General features: G+C 41.6%; 1 protein-coding gene and 1 long non-coding RNA gene across 2 annotated transcripts in view; one reads left to right on the top strand and one right to left on the bottom strand.

Moving 5' to 3' along the window:
* The window catches only part of gabbr1a (gamma-aminobutyric acid (GABA) B receptor, 1a), a 139479-nt gene that overhangs the window by 84457 nt on the left and 38419 nt on the right, over positions 1-16603 (bottom strand). Inside the window, exon 7 of the mRNA XM_041987908.1 lies at positions 1082-1242. Coding sequence (XP_041843842.1) covers positions 1082-1242 — 161 coding nt within the window. The remainder of the gene's footprint in view (positions 1-1081; positions 1243-16603) is intronic.
* Positions 1343-16603, top strand: part of LOC121641645 — a 35680-nt gene continuing 20419 nt past the window's right edge. Inside the window, exon 1 of the long non-coding RNA XR_006010750.1 lies at positions 1343-1409. This is a non-coding gene — a long non-coding RNA (uncharacterized LOC121641645). The remainder of the gene's footprint in view (positions 1410-16603) is intronic.

Raw genomic sequence — 16603 nt, 5'->3', positions numbered from 1 at the left:
CAAGCAGGAGGTGTGTTTGCTCCTTTACCACAATCCAGCACCAACATCATCAGGCAGGGCGAGGACCTGTTGGTATGGACTTTTTATTAAAGCCCTCCTTTAACCTCTTCTTCATGAGGCCTATATTTCCTGCCTCTTGCCCAAAATGACATACCCAAAATAAATGAAGCATATCCGAAACTACAAGCGCTGTATGCACAGTCTTGGTTTCTACAGAAAGCTGGGACCTGTGAGAATAACTACAGAAGTGTCAGAATCAAGATATGTTTTACTATGTCAGAGTAAATTCACCTGGAACACAGTAGAAAATGTAAAAGAAGAAAAGAAAACCATATTACTCTCAGTGAAAACCAGATGATAGCAGCCCAGTTCATCTAGGAATATGAGCATGTCTGATGAGGAATTTTGCAAAAAGCTAAAAAAAAAGTTAACTTGAAAAGATTTCCAGATGTTTTAGTAGAGATGTTACACAGATAAATATCTCAGCAATCTGGTTATCAACGCCTCTATCAATGGTCAGAGTGGGAGGATCAGGGATAGCCCCACATTCACCTTAGAAACACCACGAGCATCCAGACATGGTTTCTGATTCTGGCTGCTAACTCCCAGAGTTTCTGTCCCACAGTGATGAGACAGACATCTTTGTAATCAGCTGAGACTATGCTTTCATGTGACACCTTGTTTGTGTGGTTTGAAATTAGCAGAAGCTAAAAAGTGGACAGAGCTGTTCTCATGATTTTCTTTCATCCCCATATAACTGCTTGGGGTTTGAACTGTGTTTGGTTTGGATGTCAATGCTTGGTGGGGTCTTCTAGCTGAGTTTCTCCCCATCATGTTGCTATGCTACATGTTAGATTGATGCTTCCTAGTGTGTGCAACGAAAACTGGGTAAAAATTTAAAAAAAGAGGCTTAAAAAATCTGAAAAAGAATCAGGGATAAAACATGACATTCAGCACACAAAAAGAGCCAAGAGTCAGTTTCTCTTCCTGGTGATTGGAGAGGCTGATCAAGCTTCCCCTCACTGACACCACACATCACTTAAGGGCGCACCTCCTCTGACTCTCCACCACATGCACTCACCATGCTGTCGTAGTGGATGAGCTCCAGCTCGTAGTCCGGCAGGATGTCGCTCCTGTTGTTCACCAGGTCCAAAGCCATCTGAGCGGACGGCATGCACGCCTGCCCGCCGGGCCAGCCTCCGCTCATGGGAAACAGAGCTCCGATGTACAGCTTCTTCTTGCCTGCGGACGGCCGTGGCCAGAGGAGAAGAAGGATGAGAGATGCCCGGAGGAGCAACGCGTGTCCGCGGGCGGCGCGGCTTATACGCGGAGGACGTATCCACGTTACCAGCATTTCTGAAGGTGAGCCAAGCCCCGGTGCTGCAGCAGAGGCGAGCCAAAGGCAAAAGGTTAGGCTGCTTTATGTGCCAATTTTACAACTAAAATACGAAGTAAACTCAACACGTGTCCAGAGCGGGAGGAGGCAGAGTTTGGCTTTATGTTGCGCTTTACTGGTGCGGTTAGAGCCACGGCACCTTTAGCCACAACTGGATTATTTAATCATAAGATTTAGCCATCATGTCTGCTGAATTAAAACATGCTATGCGTGATATTTTGAGACAAAGTCAAACCCTGTTCATGCAGGCAGATTGGAGCGAACCTGAGTGCACGCGGCGCCGTTTGCCTTCAGAACCGTCAAGTTTTAAACGAACCCAAACGCTCATTTCTGCGTGGCTCCGCGCATTTGTGCCGAGTTAACTAATCACAAGCAGTCGTATGAAAATTTATAACAATTTGGTCCGCGCGTCCCTTACTCACGCGACTTCTAGGCAAAAAGGGCGCGCGAACTGGACGCTGGAGTCCGCGCAGAAGACGTTAAACGCATCAGATGAAAGATAACTGGGAGTCGCAGGTAGAAAAACCAAACTGGGAGCTGAAGAGCTGAAATTAGCCACATTTTTTCGATCGTATTCCAACAGATAAAACGATCTGCGACGGAGAGGCACGCGCGCCGGAGCTCTGCGTCTGATCCACTGCAGCACGAGCTGGCTGAGTGTGAGAGGGGGAGTGAGGATGAGGAGAGAGGGAGCCAGGACGAGCTCGAAATACACGCTGTGAGGGGGGTGATGGAGGAGCGGGGCTCGTGCACTGATGAGTTACACGCTGAGTTTAAGTTAAAGTTGCATCCATATTTTCCACTTTAGTCCACATTTTCTTCTTGCAGCTGTTTTACACTGTCGGCAAATCTACAATCAATCACTGATCAATATCTGGAGCTGAATCCTGACGTCATCAGGGGGTTAAATATATCGAGCAGGTAGAGGGAAAATGAGTTGTATCTATCTGTGGATTCGGTTATAAACAGGCAGTAAGTAGGCCAAGCAGGCAGAAGGATGATGGAACATAAGCGTTTATGTTCAAAGCAGTGATGATAAAAGCGTGCACGTGCGCTACTCCTGCTCTTCACGAGACAAAAACACAACTAGGTGGATTACTTTTTAAATCTAATTACTTGAATTCAGTTGAAGATGGAGAATATTCTTCCTGTTTAGGAAAACAAGATTTCTGCTCAACACTCAGTTTTTTCTGTTTAATTCAAACAGAAACAGATTATCTCAGGACACATTGCAAGGTCAAAAACTCCTGGTTTCGTTAGAGGGAAACCATTTTTCTTTATGCACTTGGTGAAAGACGAGAGGAAAAATAAAGCAAAGGGAAGAACCAGGCTCAGAGGTTTGGAATGCCTCAATGTCAATATTGAAAAATTTCTCAAAATATGTCAGTGAAATTAATAAATATATATTTTAAATATTGCCTAAAATAAACAGATGCAATAAATACATGCTTTAAATTTCAAATGAGAAATTTCTAAAGATTTTTTTCCTTTTTTTAAATAATGCCTCAATTTCACATGTCTTTTCTTTTTAATTAATTATTTAATTTAAAATTAAAACGATTATCACGACTGACACATACACACACAAACATATATATGTGTATATATATATATATACATATACACACACACACACACACATATATATATATATATATGTGTGTGTGTATGCATGTACAAGTTTAGTTTAAAAGCTGGATTTTGTGGGTAAAGACGCTCTGTAGTTGCTGCTTTGTGAATCTCGCTTTGCATCTTGCCAGTGAGCTGAGCTGCTGTCTGTCAATCATTTCTGCCTGTGTATCCTGACCTGCCCACTCTCTGACCCCTGATCACCCCACACCTCCCACCCCAACCCTGCAGTTTCAGGCATTTTCCAAATTCAGCAGTGGGTGGAGTTACGCAGAAAGTATGATTGACAAACAGCAGCTCAGCTCACATCCCTTTATTTGCGTTGGTGGGCGTGGTTTTTTATTCCTGCAAGGTGAGGACCCATCTGTTTGCATCTGGAGGGAGGGGCTGTAGGTTTTTAAAGTTTTTAAAATTGTCTGGTGATTATAGAAACCATTCTGTCACAAAAAAACATATCCTGGTTTTACCCTGTAGAGGGCGCTATGAACCATTTCTTACCCACAAAATCCTGTTAAAAAAAAAAAAAACTATTTTATCAACAGTTTATGTGATTTTCATCACAATTAAGAAATTCTGTGTTGTTTACAGTTAAAAGAAACACGTTTTCGGGTGCACTGCCTCTTTAAAAGTGATGGAAAGAATTATGTTGTTCATGCTATTTGCCAAAGTGATAATTAAATGAAATGAAATGAAATGAAATTATGTTTACTGGCTGGAGAGAACTCAAAGAAGAAACAGGATGAAGTGTGATGCTGGATTAGCCGTCGTTGGGGGACGACTCGGTGAGAAATCTACCAAAGTTCAGTAGTGTTGCTTTAAAACTATATAATATATTGCATTTATGTAAAAGGTAACAGTAAATTTGGGGAAACCTGTTTCTTATTTTAAATCCTTTCCAGTCACACGTTTGTATTGATCGCAGCTTTTACGCCGTGCAGCAGTGTTGGCAAACAGCTCATTTATCCCTGTTTAACTCCTGCAGTAAAGCAGTTCCCTCTGCTGCAGAGATCATTAGAGACCAGCAGCTAACAGCAGCTCACATTCAAGCCCAGAATAAAGCAGCAAACAGCCAATGTGAAGCAACCGCCACAAAGAAATCCCTCCTGATGAAGACAAAGTAGAAGACGAGAAACCTGAAAAATTTTGTAGAAACTGTTTTAAAATTAATCTGCCAAATAAAATTTAGATGTAAAAAGAACTGGCATTCATCAGACATGCACAGGTCAGTCATATCCACCCCCCCGGTTTATGCTCATTTGCACTGAGAAACGCCCTAAATTAACCATATGTGGAAAGAACATATGCCTTTAAAAATAGTATCTTGCTGGTTTTTATTGTGCTTCATACAGGAGGCAAGTTAGTGCAGTTAATGATTTAAGATCAGAGACTCTTCTTCCATATTCCCAGCCTCACTGCAGATGCAGCTCTTTCTGGATTGATTTCAGCTTGGTGTTAGTAATGTAATGCAATACATCCAGCATGAAAGGCACAATCCAGCTCAGAGATGGAGGAGAAATGCTCTGTTTGTCTCCTACTTCTTGCCATAGTTTCTGTACATAAGTCCCGAAACACAACAGACATCTAACATGGTTTGTTTTAGGAAGCAGTTTCTGCTCAGAAGTCACTCTGTAATCTCACCAAGCAGGTCAGCTCACTCTCTGAAGACAAAGCCACTGTGGAGTGCATGATTTGAAGTTAAACTTAATCACTTGCTGGATAATTATTATTTTAAGATGAAAAAGCACATCCACTATAATGCCAGAAGTTCTGGGGCATCTGGGACATCCCATTCTTAACACGTAGGGTTTAATATGAAGTTGGCCCACACTTGGCAGCTGTGACAGCTCTGACTCTTGTGGGAAGGCTTTCCAGGTTTAGGAGTGTGTTAGGGGAATTCTTCACCATTCTTACAGAAGCACATTTGTGAGCTCTGGCTCTGATGTTGGACCAGAAGGTCTGGCTTGCAGTCTGCTCCAGTTCATCCTGAAGGAGGTTCAGTCGGGGTGAAGTTCCTCCACACCAAACTCACTCCTGCATGTCTTTATGGACCTTGGTAGGAACACCTGAAGTCATTGAAATGGAGGGGTGTCCCAACACTTTTAGTCATATAATGAATGTAGATGCTGCGACACCAGAAATGCCTTCGATTGGCCCTTTTCCTGTTTTTCCACTTGCTTCTGTGGAAGCAGTCAGAGCTGTGATTATATTTACGCACCTTGCAGAGAAATGTTCGTAGGCAATAACCTGTGGCCCTGGACTTTGGTCTGAGTCCATTTCAGCAGCAGTCCACTTCAACAAAGCACCACCTAGTTTGAGTTTTATAGCAATCTAATTAGTTTTCCACAAGATCATGAGCCAAACACACCTTCAGGTTCTGTTTGACCAAGAAGCAGAGTGATGGAAAGCTGCAAGACATGACCTAATACAACAGCCCTGCAATAAATTCTGCTTTCATGCAGGCTATAATGTGGACAGAGGAACAGCGAGGCGCTGACTCAACTTTATTGCCCCATTTCCAGCTACAACTCTCTCTGTTGGAGCAGCTTTCAAATATGATGATTTGCTGCCTTTCTTTTCTTTTATGTGATAACAGGATCAATATCATTAATTTTGGAGTATGAAGAAATAAAACATGATGCCATCTTAGGCTTTAGGAAGGTTTCCACAAAGAAAGGAGATTGCATTTGTCAGAGGTGAAAATGATAATTAGATAGAAGCATAAACAGTATATCAATGGCATTACAACAATCATCTGTAAGCTAAAAATGAGCCTTGGTGCTGTTTGGCCTGTGAATCAATAACTGTGCTTACCAGCTACAACACAAGCAATGTGAAGGCTGAAACCACCTCTACTGATTCATATTTCATTTCTGCTGGGCCTCCACCACCAAACGCCACAGCAGCTGCTTGAAGAAACCAGCAAGAATAAGAAAAAAGAAAAGAAACAGGCAAGCAGCATCAATCATGGCTGATTTTATCTGCCTTCATCTCTGTCTGAGCGGAGCGGTGACAGCCATGTAGGCCAGTTAGCGCTGCTGAGAGGGAGGCTGGCGTCTCTGCACACGAGCTGTTCGAACCCTCTGTTCGCACTCAGAACAGACCCTGTCTGCGTCTCTGACACACAAAAACACACGAGCATGTGACCCACAAACACATGTGACCAGAGAATTGGGGTTTAAAAGCAGAATGATTGTACAGCTGCTCTAAAATGAACATTTGATGTTTTTTTTTAGATAAAAAGCAGTGAATCCGTTGAGGAATGTCATGACTAAAGGCTGATTGTTTGTTATCTAAGCGGAAAAAGGAAAGTCATTGGCGCCAATCCCCTTATTTCATTTTTAAAGCAACCTATTTAGGTTTTTAGGTACTGCTGAAATGTGAGACGCTGTCTCTGCTCCTGCTTCTGCTCTGGACTGTGTTGGCCTACACGGTGCCTGAACATACATGTGCAAACTCTACCCCATGGACTGGCTCCAGGGCTACATCCTGGTTTCTTTGTTCTGAGAAGTTAATGATTTTTTTTTATGTGCTGAGGTCCAATGGATTGCATTTTTTTGAGTCTTAATCCCAACGTCTCTGTGAAGCAGGCTTTACTAGCTGCACATCAGAGCCTGAAGGATCAACAGACCACTCAGACCCTTCTGCCACAACAGGCCCAGTTCAAAATGGGTCACTTACTCATGCTCACTTCAGTGGTTTGTGTTCGATGCCGCTGGAATACAAAGCAGCAGCTAGTCTGAGACTAAGGTTGGTTTCCCTCAGCTTTAGGGGTGAGCCAGGGGCAGCAGCTTTTGAAAAGAAATGTGAATCAGACACTTTCTACGGAAGCCTAAAGTGGCCATCATTGAAACTAATTTAATGTCATTAAATCATCATTTTAATTTACATTCATTTACATAAATTACATAATTTTCTGATTTTATTATTCACTCCTATTATTGTTATTTATTTAATTTGATATTATTATATATTTTATTTCTAAACGTATATATTTATATTTTATAATACTATTATATTTTATTTATAATATTGATTAATCTTAAATATTTTTAAAACAAATTCACTTCAGGTGTGTTCAATATATTTTATATTTTATTATATAATTTGTATTTTTAATTTTATCATTTTTTTACTTTAGATTTTATTTACATATTTTATTTATTTAACATATTTGCACACATATTTCTACTTGTTTATTTTATTTTATTTTTATATAACTTTTTTTTTTTTACTCTGAAAAAAAACTCTACTACAACATTGAAATAACCCTCTGGGATAAACGAAGTATTTTTCTTTTGGTTTCTTCCACCAAGGCGGAGGACATGTATTCGGCAGCACTGGCTTGTCTGTTAGCAGCAAAACACAAAAAGTTATGGACGGATTTTGATGAAGTCTTCAGAAAATATCAGAAATGGAATAAGGAGCAAGTCATTAGATTCTGGGGGTGATTCGGATCACCGCCTGGATCCGGGAATTTTTTAAAGGATTCTTTCCTATGGGGAGGTGTCGTGGTTCCTGGGTTTTGGTGTGTTCTTTGGTTTGTGTTAGATTTTAATCATTGTTTATGGTTTTGGTTTGTCATGTTCTGTTTTGATCTTGTTTCTAGTTCTGGGTTTTGTCACGTTTAGTTCGGTTTTCTTGTTTTCCCTCTTGTGTTCCTGTGGTTTCTGTTTCTGGCTCATTAGTTCCCCTGGTCTAATTACTCATTCACTTCACCTGTTCCTTGCTACTCCCTCTGTGCATATATGCCCCTTGGTTTTCAGTGGTCTTTGTCAGATCCTTATGTGGTTTTCCCCAGTAACGTGTGTTTCCCTGTTCCTGTATTTTGGGAGAATGAACCCTTTTGTCTGCACCAATTCTGCCTCCTGCCTGATCTGCCTGCATTTTGGGTCCTCACCTCCAACACGTGACAGAAGTCAGAAAGAAAAGATGGAACAAGTTATCCTCCCTCTTTACGTTCTCATGTGCCGCCTGGAGTGTCTCCATGTGAGAAACTGTTCTTTTCTTCCTTTTAATGTTGTAGCTCTTGGTTTTCCCGTTGGTGTACATCCCTACTTTCACCCGAGACGATGAACTTCGGGAAATGACCACAAGAACAAGACCAGCGTGGGTGGCTGACAGACGTGTGGATCTGAGGGTTGGATTGACCTGCTGCTTCTCCACTCAGAGTGGAGCCAGTTTAAGTGGGTTGTTTACCAGCCCTCACAGTCAATGGGCCAACCCTGGGGGGGATTACATGTCCCCGGGTGCTCAGACGGAGACTCCCTATAGGAGGAATTGGAAGACGCTGTGGATGAGGAGGCCTGAACTTCTCTGCTCTCCCGTGTTGCCACAACATTAAAACAGACGACACATCTTTGAAAATGATGCCGATGATGATTGTTCTCAATTTTATCTCCTCTTGTTACAGCTCCTGAGTTGGGACTCTAATTACCATGTAGCTCCCGTTTGAAAATTACTTATTGGAGCGATTGAGAGGAAGACCATTATTACTTCAGTCTAAATTAAAAACTCTCTGTAGTTGGGCAATGAAATGTGACTATTATATAACCCTGCTTCATTACCCAAATCTCATTATCTGGATATCTCTGTGTAGGAGAGAGCTACTCAGATCCAGCTGCTAACAAGCTCTCACAGGTTGACGTGAGCGTAGTGATCATCTCTGGCATTTGCCTTCCACTTCCACCTCCTCTTCCTCTCCGCCACCCTGTGACCCATCCAGTGAGCTATCAATTATTCAGCTGTGAACTTTATCTGCGGCTTCGTTCCATAAGCCTGCAGTCAACACCAGTAGGATGCAACAGCGTCAAGCAGCCATGGTGGCAAACACCTCAGTCAGAGACGCTATTAGCTGTGACACAGCCTGAAAAAGATGCAATAGGCTTGGGCGCTGTAACATGTTGCTGAGCTGTTTTAATGAGGGCCCTAAACTGTATGTGTGTGTACCTGCAGTTTGTAGGTACATAAATAGCCCATTTTTCTCTTGGTAAATGCATTAGAGGAAAAAAGCTGTTTTTCTTAACGCAACTGCCAGATTAGATTGTCCTCTACCTGCAGAGCATATTAGTCAGGCAGCAATCCAAATCATTGTGAAAATGCTCTGACAAAACATATTGTGTAAAATCAATCAGAGCGTTGCACTTCCAGAAGATGCTGATATTTATAGACAAAAGGTTTCTCCACAGTGCTGACAGCAGAAGTCACATCCTGTTTCCTTTTCCAGAGATCAAACTTTGGTCATGCAGCATCTCCAAACCCATTCTGCATCTTTCCAGTTTAACGTTTGCAGCATCAGATATCACATCCGTAACGTGCAACCAGTAGAGAGGCGGCAAGTTTTAGGTGCAGGACTGTCGCTGTCTGGAAATATTCTGTCACCTTACCATGATGTCCATTTTCCTGCAAGTATGTTTTCAATGCTCTGCAGCATCTCAGTTGTGTCATGCAAACACAATCCTGTTTCCAAACAAGGGCGCCCCTTTCATACATTCATTTTCTATACTGCTTCGTACAATCAGTGAAGCTGGAGTCTAACCCAGCAGTTTAAGTAAAATAAAACAGTAATTTTATACTTTTAGGGTTTTTTTCCTTTATGATTATAATTCTAAAAAAAGGGGGATAAATGCTGCTTTGACAATGTAAGAACGTTGCACTGCAGAAACACCTTTCTCCATGTTTCCATGTGCTTTTACAAGCCATTACTGCCATGTACAAGACTCAGGCACATTTCCATGAAGTGGGGTGTGTGAATAAATCATATGAGGGCAATTTTTATTTTTATTCCCAACCTTGAATCTCTCAGCTCCCACCATGGGCTCCAAAAATACTGAGCATTAAGAAAAGTACTTCTATTTTGCATTTGGTTTGAACTGAATCCAAAACATTTTATTCTAAATGACAATACTGATGAAAAATCTGCTGAATGTATCCTTCTACCCCCATATCCCACCAGTTATAAATGAAAAAGAAAAATAGAGAAAGTTTTAAAGTCATAATTGTGAGATAAAAACTCATTAGTATTGTGAGATTAAAAAACTATAATTATCTCAGTAACTGAATGTTGTTATAATGATTCTTTTATATCTTAATTATGACTTTGAATCTCATAATTATCACTGTTTATCTCATACTTATGATGTTATCTCATGATTATGAGCTATTTGGTGAATATTTTCATTTATAAGCGGCAGGAATGGGCTTCCATAGATACGTTACTTCATCATGGTGGGAAGGGCGCTCTTTGTCAGGAAAGTTTCTCCTCGATGTTCACTGAAGTGGAGGCTGCTACATATCAGGAATCTGGAATAAATCGACCTTTCCTCCATCATCCTTTAAAATACTGATGAGTGTCATCCAAGTGTTTGTCCTTGATTTCCCTCTAAGACGTGTTTTAGAGATGCTCTTCATCCTCTGATACATAACTATTCATATCATGACTTTTCTATATACACGGCTATATGTAAATTCTCCCTCTGTGTTGATGTTTTGGCCTTCAGATGATCTGTTTTGGTTGATCTGTTCCAGCTCTGGATCCAGTACTTCAGAGCTCTGCAGACTGTCCTTTAGTCCATGATGTGTTGAAGTTTCTCTGTGCTCAGACTAACAATGTCACTTCAGAGACTTTCATGTCTGTTTGTCAGAAAGCTGCTTAGTCAGCAACGTTCTGCTGGGAAGCTTTTCCAAAAGTAGAATACGACTTAAGGAAATCTGAGTGTTTGCACAAAGCGGTTGGTCACATTAGAGTAAGATGATCTCAAGTTGGCTGGACTAGCAAAACAGTAGTAGCCTATATTAACCAACAAATAACCTCCTGTTTTAGAGCAAAGAAGTACAAGTACATTATCATGATGTGTACATTTAATGAACTATCCTTTTAGAAAACATCACGAACAACCTGAAATTTCTGGAGAAAAATATGTGCAGTTCCAACAATATTTTGCCTCAGTTACACAGTTACATACATAATTATGTTATTTTATTTATTCTCATTTAATGTTTTATGGTATATATTTTAAATATGTAAGTGATGATGCTCGATGGGTTGTTAATGGACAACGTGGAGGCGTGAACCGTCTGACACCTCGAAGGGCATTATCCCGCTTATACCATGGTCCCTTATGAAAGAAATAAATATTAAATAAATTATTATTACGTTAATGTTGTTTTTCACCTTTAAAATCCTAAGTTATTCACAAGAAGCGGCTGAGTGAACTATTTCGTTGTGACACGTTGCCAAGGTAACCGGCTCTAATACAGAACCTGCAGCTTGGTCAGCTGTTGTATTAGACCTGATCAGTGGAGGGAAGGGAGGTGATTGCCTAACGTTAAGTTACATGACACAAACATTTCAGAGGGCGGGTGCAGCTCTTACAGCTTGTGTGTGTCCAGAGGATGATGCAACATTTTGTTTCGAGGTCAAAGTCCACAGAAAGTTTCCTAAATAGTTTTTATTGCGAGAAATATTATCCACCATTCACTCTGATCATTAAATGTGTAGCAAGTAAGTCTATCCTCAATCGTATTTATAATATTATCCAACATTCACTCTGTATCAAGTAAGTAAGGTAATCAAGACAGAAAGACAGGCGACAACCTATTTAAAATTAAATGCAACGTTGACGTTGATCGTGACATTTCATAAAGATACTGGCATGTCCACAGTGCCGTTTGAGAGACGGAGATTTAACGTTTGTGGACCCTGACCGCTGCTGGTTGGGATGTTGCGGGATGACAAAACGTTGTAGCCTGCAGCTGCTTTCATGGCAATGCGCCGTCACAGACATGATCTGGCGTGTCTCCAGCCCGGCGTCTGAGTTTCTGTTGCCACGGTTACCAACTAACGTTTAGTCAGCTATTTAGATGTCCTTCATCACTTTTTAATGGACATCATACAACCAATCAGAATCGAGTATTCACCCAGACCCTGGTATAAATGATAAATATTTAAGGTTTTTAACATTTATTCTTTAAGAAAACTGCTAAAGATTATGAAATGCAGGTGTTTGTTCATATTCTCTCTGTGAAGATGAATGGTTTCAGGGTGAAGCTATTAGCTTGTTGCTAAATGCTAATGGCACAGATCAGAGGCTGGAAAACTTTCTGCAACGATAAAGTAATGAAGCTGCAACTGTGTTTTCTAAAAGAGAAAAATGTGATCATCATTTAGCTAAATGAAGGTTAACTTAGTTCCAGGATCAGGCCACACCTCCTCTGACCACCTGGTTAGCCGCCTTCTACCAGCTTCACCCTCCCAGCAACGTTTCTCCTAACCCCACCCCCTCATCCATGATCCCTCATCTATCCATCTGTATGTCCTTCCTCCTTCTTCCATTCATCCATCCTCCCCTTTACATTTTCTTTCACCCTTTCTCCCTTCTTTCACCCATCCAACCTTCTTTACTTCATCCTTCCTCACCCAACCTCACCCAGCCAACTGTCCATCCCTTCTTCCCTCCATCATCCATTTATTCTATACCCCTTCCTTCCTTCCATCCATCCATCCATCCATCCATCCATCCATCCATACAGCCAGCCATCCATCCATACAGCCAGCCATCCATCCATCCATCCAGCCTCATCTCTCATCCATTCATCACTCTTCCCTCATTCACCAATTCTTCTTTCTCTTCCCTCCATCATCCATCCATTCATTCTTCCTTCCCTTATCTGCCCATCTCCTTTCCTCCCTCCTTCATTCATCATCCCCATCCCTTCAACGGTCTTCCATTCCCTAATTCTTACATCCTTTCTTCCATCCATCATCAAGCCATCCTTTTTTCCTTCATCTGTCCATCATCTTCCCCCCTGTATCCATTCATCCATCCTCATCCCTTTCCCATTCATCATTCCAGCCTTCCTCCATCCTTCCATCACCTTCTTCATCTCTCTTCCTTTACCCATCTCAACTTTTTCACCTCTCCCTTCATATCATTTATTTCTTTCTTGTTTTCCAGCTACCATCTGGGGTCCTAAGCTGGTTTGGGTCCTGAATCATGAGAAACCCTAAATGAACCAATCACATCACTCCATGAATACATTTCATTAAACCTGTAAACCCAGTTGATGTGGGGTCCTTGCTGGTGAAAATAATCAGACAGAATTATAATAAGACATTGTTTTCCTTGCATTACCAGCACAGTGCTGCTGTTTCTGACTTTACTTGTTTAAACCAAATGGTTGTTAGTTTGAGAACATGTCCTCCCACTGCATCCATCCACACCCTCACACACACTCGGGGTTGAGCAGACACAGGCAGGAGCAGGGTATTAACCTTTCTCCCGCTGAGGAGGCAGTAAGTGGGTGGTGATGGCACATGGAGAGGAGACAGAGCAGAGCCAGAAGGAGGTCAACACTGAGACAGCAGACGGAAATTTCTATTCCAGGAAACAGTGTTCTCTGCTGCTTTGTTAATTATGTGTTTGTCACGTCTGTCTGTGACATTTCCAAAGTTTTTCTGAGCAACTTGTGGGATTAAACTAAATATTAAGGTGATGTTAGGTAACGGTTCACAGACAGAAGTAAGTATATAAAAAAGATCCTAGAGATTGATTCGTTAGAGGAGCTGAGCAGAGTGTAGGATTCTCTTTCTACCTGATATGGTGACATAAGTGTGAGAGAAGGTGAATCATCCTGCAGCAGTGATGAAAGCATGCATCATGTTTGCCAGGGATAAACCGCTCTACCTGCACACGTGCTGACCCTTTGATTTGACACAGTAGGCTAACTGAGCACATTATGGAAAAACTTGCTGCAACGCAACCGCTGGAACTCAAGAATAATGAAGACTGTAGCACAGAGTTACAGCCAGCAGAAAAAGAAAGTACATGATGACTTTATTTAATCCATTACTTTCATTTTAATCATTGCTGCTGAGCTCACTGTTATGTCCAACTTTTTAGGAAAGAAGAAAATGTTATATTTCTGCTCCATGATCCAGCAGCTTGTAGAAGCTCCTGTAGCAGCGGTAAGTTGCAGTGATGGTTTTCTGGATGACGTTATCAGACTGTTGCTTCAGTTAATTGAGGTTTGCAGCATTGGTTTCTACAGGTTTCTGAAGGTGCCACCACAGGATTTAAGTCAGACTGAGGTATGGACTGGATCATGTCACCATCTTGATTCTTTCTTTTTCCAGTTATTCTGCTGTAGATCTGCGGATGTGTTTGGGATCATTGTCCTACTGCACGAGACAGGTTCAACCAAGCTCTAATGTTCAGACAGATGGACTCACATCTGACTCTAGAATATTTTGGTATCCAGAGAAGTTCATGCTCCACTTAATGACAGCAGAACAAGCCCAGATCATCACCCCTCCACCACCGTTTTGACAGTTCAAGGTTCAAGGTTCAAGGTTAGCTTTATTATCTCCAGCAGGACAATTGGTTTGAGGTGTTTGTGCTGATGTTTTGTTTTTTTCTGACCAAACATGTCCACTTTGGTCAGGGGTCAAGGTCGCGGGAGTGAACTCTGAGCTCAGCACTGCCCACTAGTGGAGGAATTGACTAAACAACCATGGCAACGTAAAAGTTTGTCGTCTTGAATGCTGCTGAGCAACAAACAAACTAAAATGATGCTTTATAAAGGTTAATTTGTACACGCTGCTTCAGCATTGTGTCAGAATAAATCCTCTTCTTTTCCAGAAGGTTATCCATCACAGTGGGCACAGCAATGATGATTAGCATTAAGCTAATAGGAATAGAATTTCCATTAAAACTTTAAATTTCCAATTAAGTAAGGACATAAGGGAATTGTGTTAGATGAGTAGAAAATACTCCCTCTCTCATGATACAAATGAGCAAATTACTTTTAATCTCCTCCGTCATATGAGGATTTGTTGAGTAGTTATTTGGAACGATAAAGTCCCTCATGAAATATCTGGTTAGGAATTAGAGGGAATGCTGTGAGCCTGGTGGGTTTTCTCAAAGTCGTGTTTGCAGACACGTTCCGTTCACAGCGTCTCTTATCATCTTGTTTCTCACAGCTGAAAATGATTTTATTGGACAAGCTGTTCATGGAGGAAGTTTTCTCTTCTGCCCCAGGTCAGATTCCTCCAGCTGGTGAGGAGACTTTAAGCTTCACTTACAGAACAACCACTTGTCAGTGCTTCAGGCCACTGCCGCCCCACATGGAGAGCTTGGCTACTTTCTGGAAGATCACTACTGCTCTCTTGTGGTGAGAACAGGAACTGTAGCCTATTGGTAATCAGTTTTTTTTTAAATATATATGACCCAGATAAAGTGAAGATGAGATGTGAAAACATGTCTCAGCACATCTTTTTAGATGTCTGAGTTTCAGAAGTGAAGGAGGAAGGAGGCTGCAGGAGTTATAAATCTTTCTGGCATCCAGCAGATAAACGGAGCAAAAAATATTGTAAATGTGTTAAAGTAAAAATGAAAAGTTTTGCTTTAATTTTACTTTTTTCTACATTGTGGAGCATCATGTTGGAAGGCTGCTTTGCTTTCATTCTGTGATTCAGCTCATTCCAAACCAGGGCCGGGGCCAAAGGTCCCTGAAATCTGATAGGACCCTCAGGTGCCAGCCCAAGCAGCATTGACGGAATTCTAACAAACATTTAGTGTAAATTGACTTTGACTTGGATAAATCTAAGGTGCTTAAATGTAAGTGAACACAGCACATGATAAACTCAGAGAATGTGTTCTTCTGTTGTCAGTTACAGAAAACACAGCAGAGGACAGGAAGCGTCCTTTCTGCATGAGGAAGGACCATAGACTGTGTATAAAAGATGGACGGAGCCTCCGTGACGTAACCCGTAGGTTTCTGAAGAGCTGAATTAGAGCTCATTGGGAGGTTCCCACCGTCGCCATCTTGGCAGCGTCATGCGTTTCATAATTTCCAGAAAATCCAAAAATGAGCAAAGAGGTGGAGCTGAGAGGGGGAGGTGAGCATGGGGGTGGATGATTGACACCCATCAAACTCTGAGCTGCATGTAGCTAAGAGAGCCAACTCGGATCTGACGGTAGCTAACCGGCTAATGAAGGTATGTGGGTTAAAGCTAAGGCGCATTGTTAGCCGGCTAAAAACCGCGGTTGTGCTGCACTCTCCCTTCTTGCTGCAGATATTGGATACATGTCAATCAAAAGGACACACCCCTAATTATGCAAAATTTCCAGATTAAATAACATCTAAATGGATGAGTTAGAAAAAAATTCACCCCCCTCACAGTTGTCATGAAGGTGAACTTGACCTATTAATCCTAAAATGTTTTTTTGTACCAGGCTTTAAACATGTTTGTTTCTGCTGTGAAGTTGGTCTTTTTAACATGTGAGTCTATGGGGATTTGCTCTGTTTTGGAGCCTCTAGTGGATGAGGGGTGAACTGCAATTTTTTGCACTTCTGATAAGCTTCACATTTTACCGGCTGAGGTTGCCGCTTGGAATGGACATAACTATGAGGTCAAGTGAAAGATGAGGTTTGATTTGAGTGTATGACGTTTAATAATCTGGAATGTTGTAATATGCACTGGTGTGTAGCTCACCTGCCTGAGATTCCTCCCCATGTACCGAGTATGGGGCAGATGCTAATCACTGCAGCCAGCCCAGGTTTGAGTCCCGGCCTGAGCTT

This window comes from Melanotaenia boesemani, chromosome 6 (assembly GCF_017639745.1).
Source record: "Melanotaenia boesemani isolate fMelBoe1 chromosome 6, fMelBoe1.pri, whole genome shotgun sequence".
In the NCBI taxonomy this organism is placed as follows: Eukaryota; Metazoa; Chordata; class Actinopteri; order Atheriniformes; family Melanotaeniidae; genus Melanotaenia; species Melanotaenia boesemani.
The sequence above is the reverse complement of the archived record's forward strand: the minus strand, read 5'-3'. Positions and strand labels throughout refer to the sequence as shown.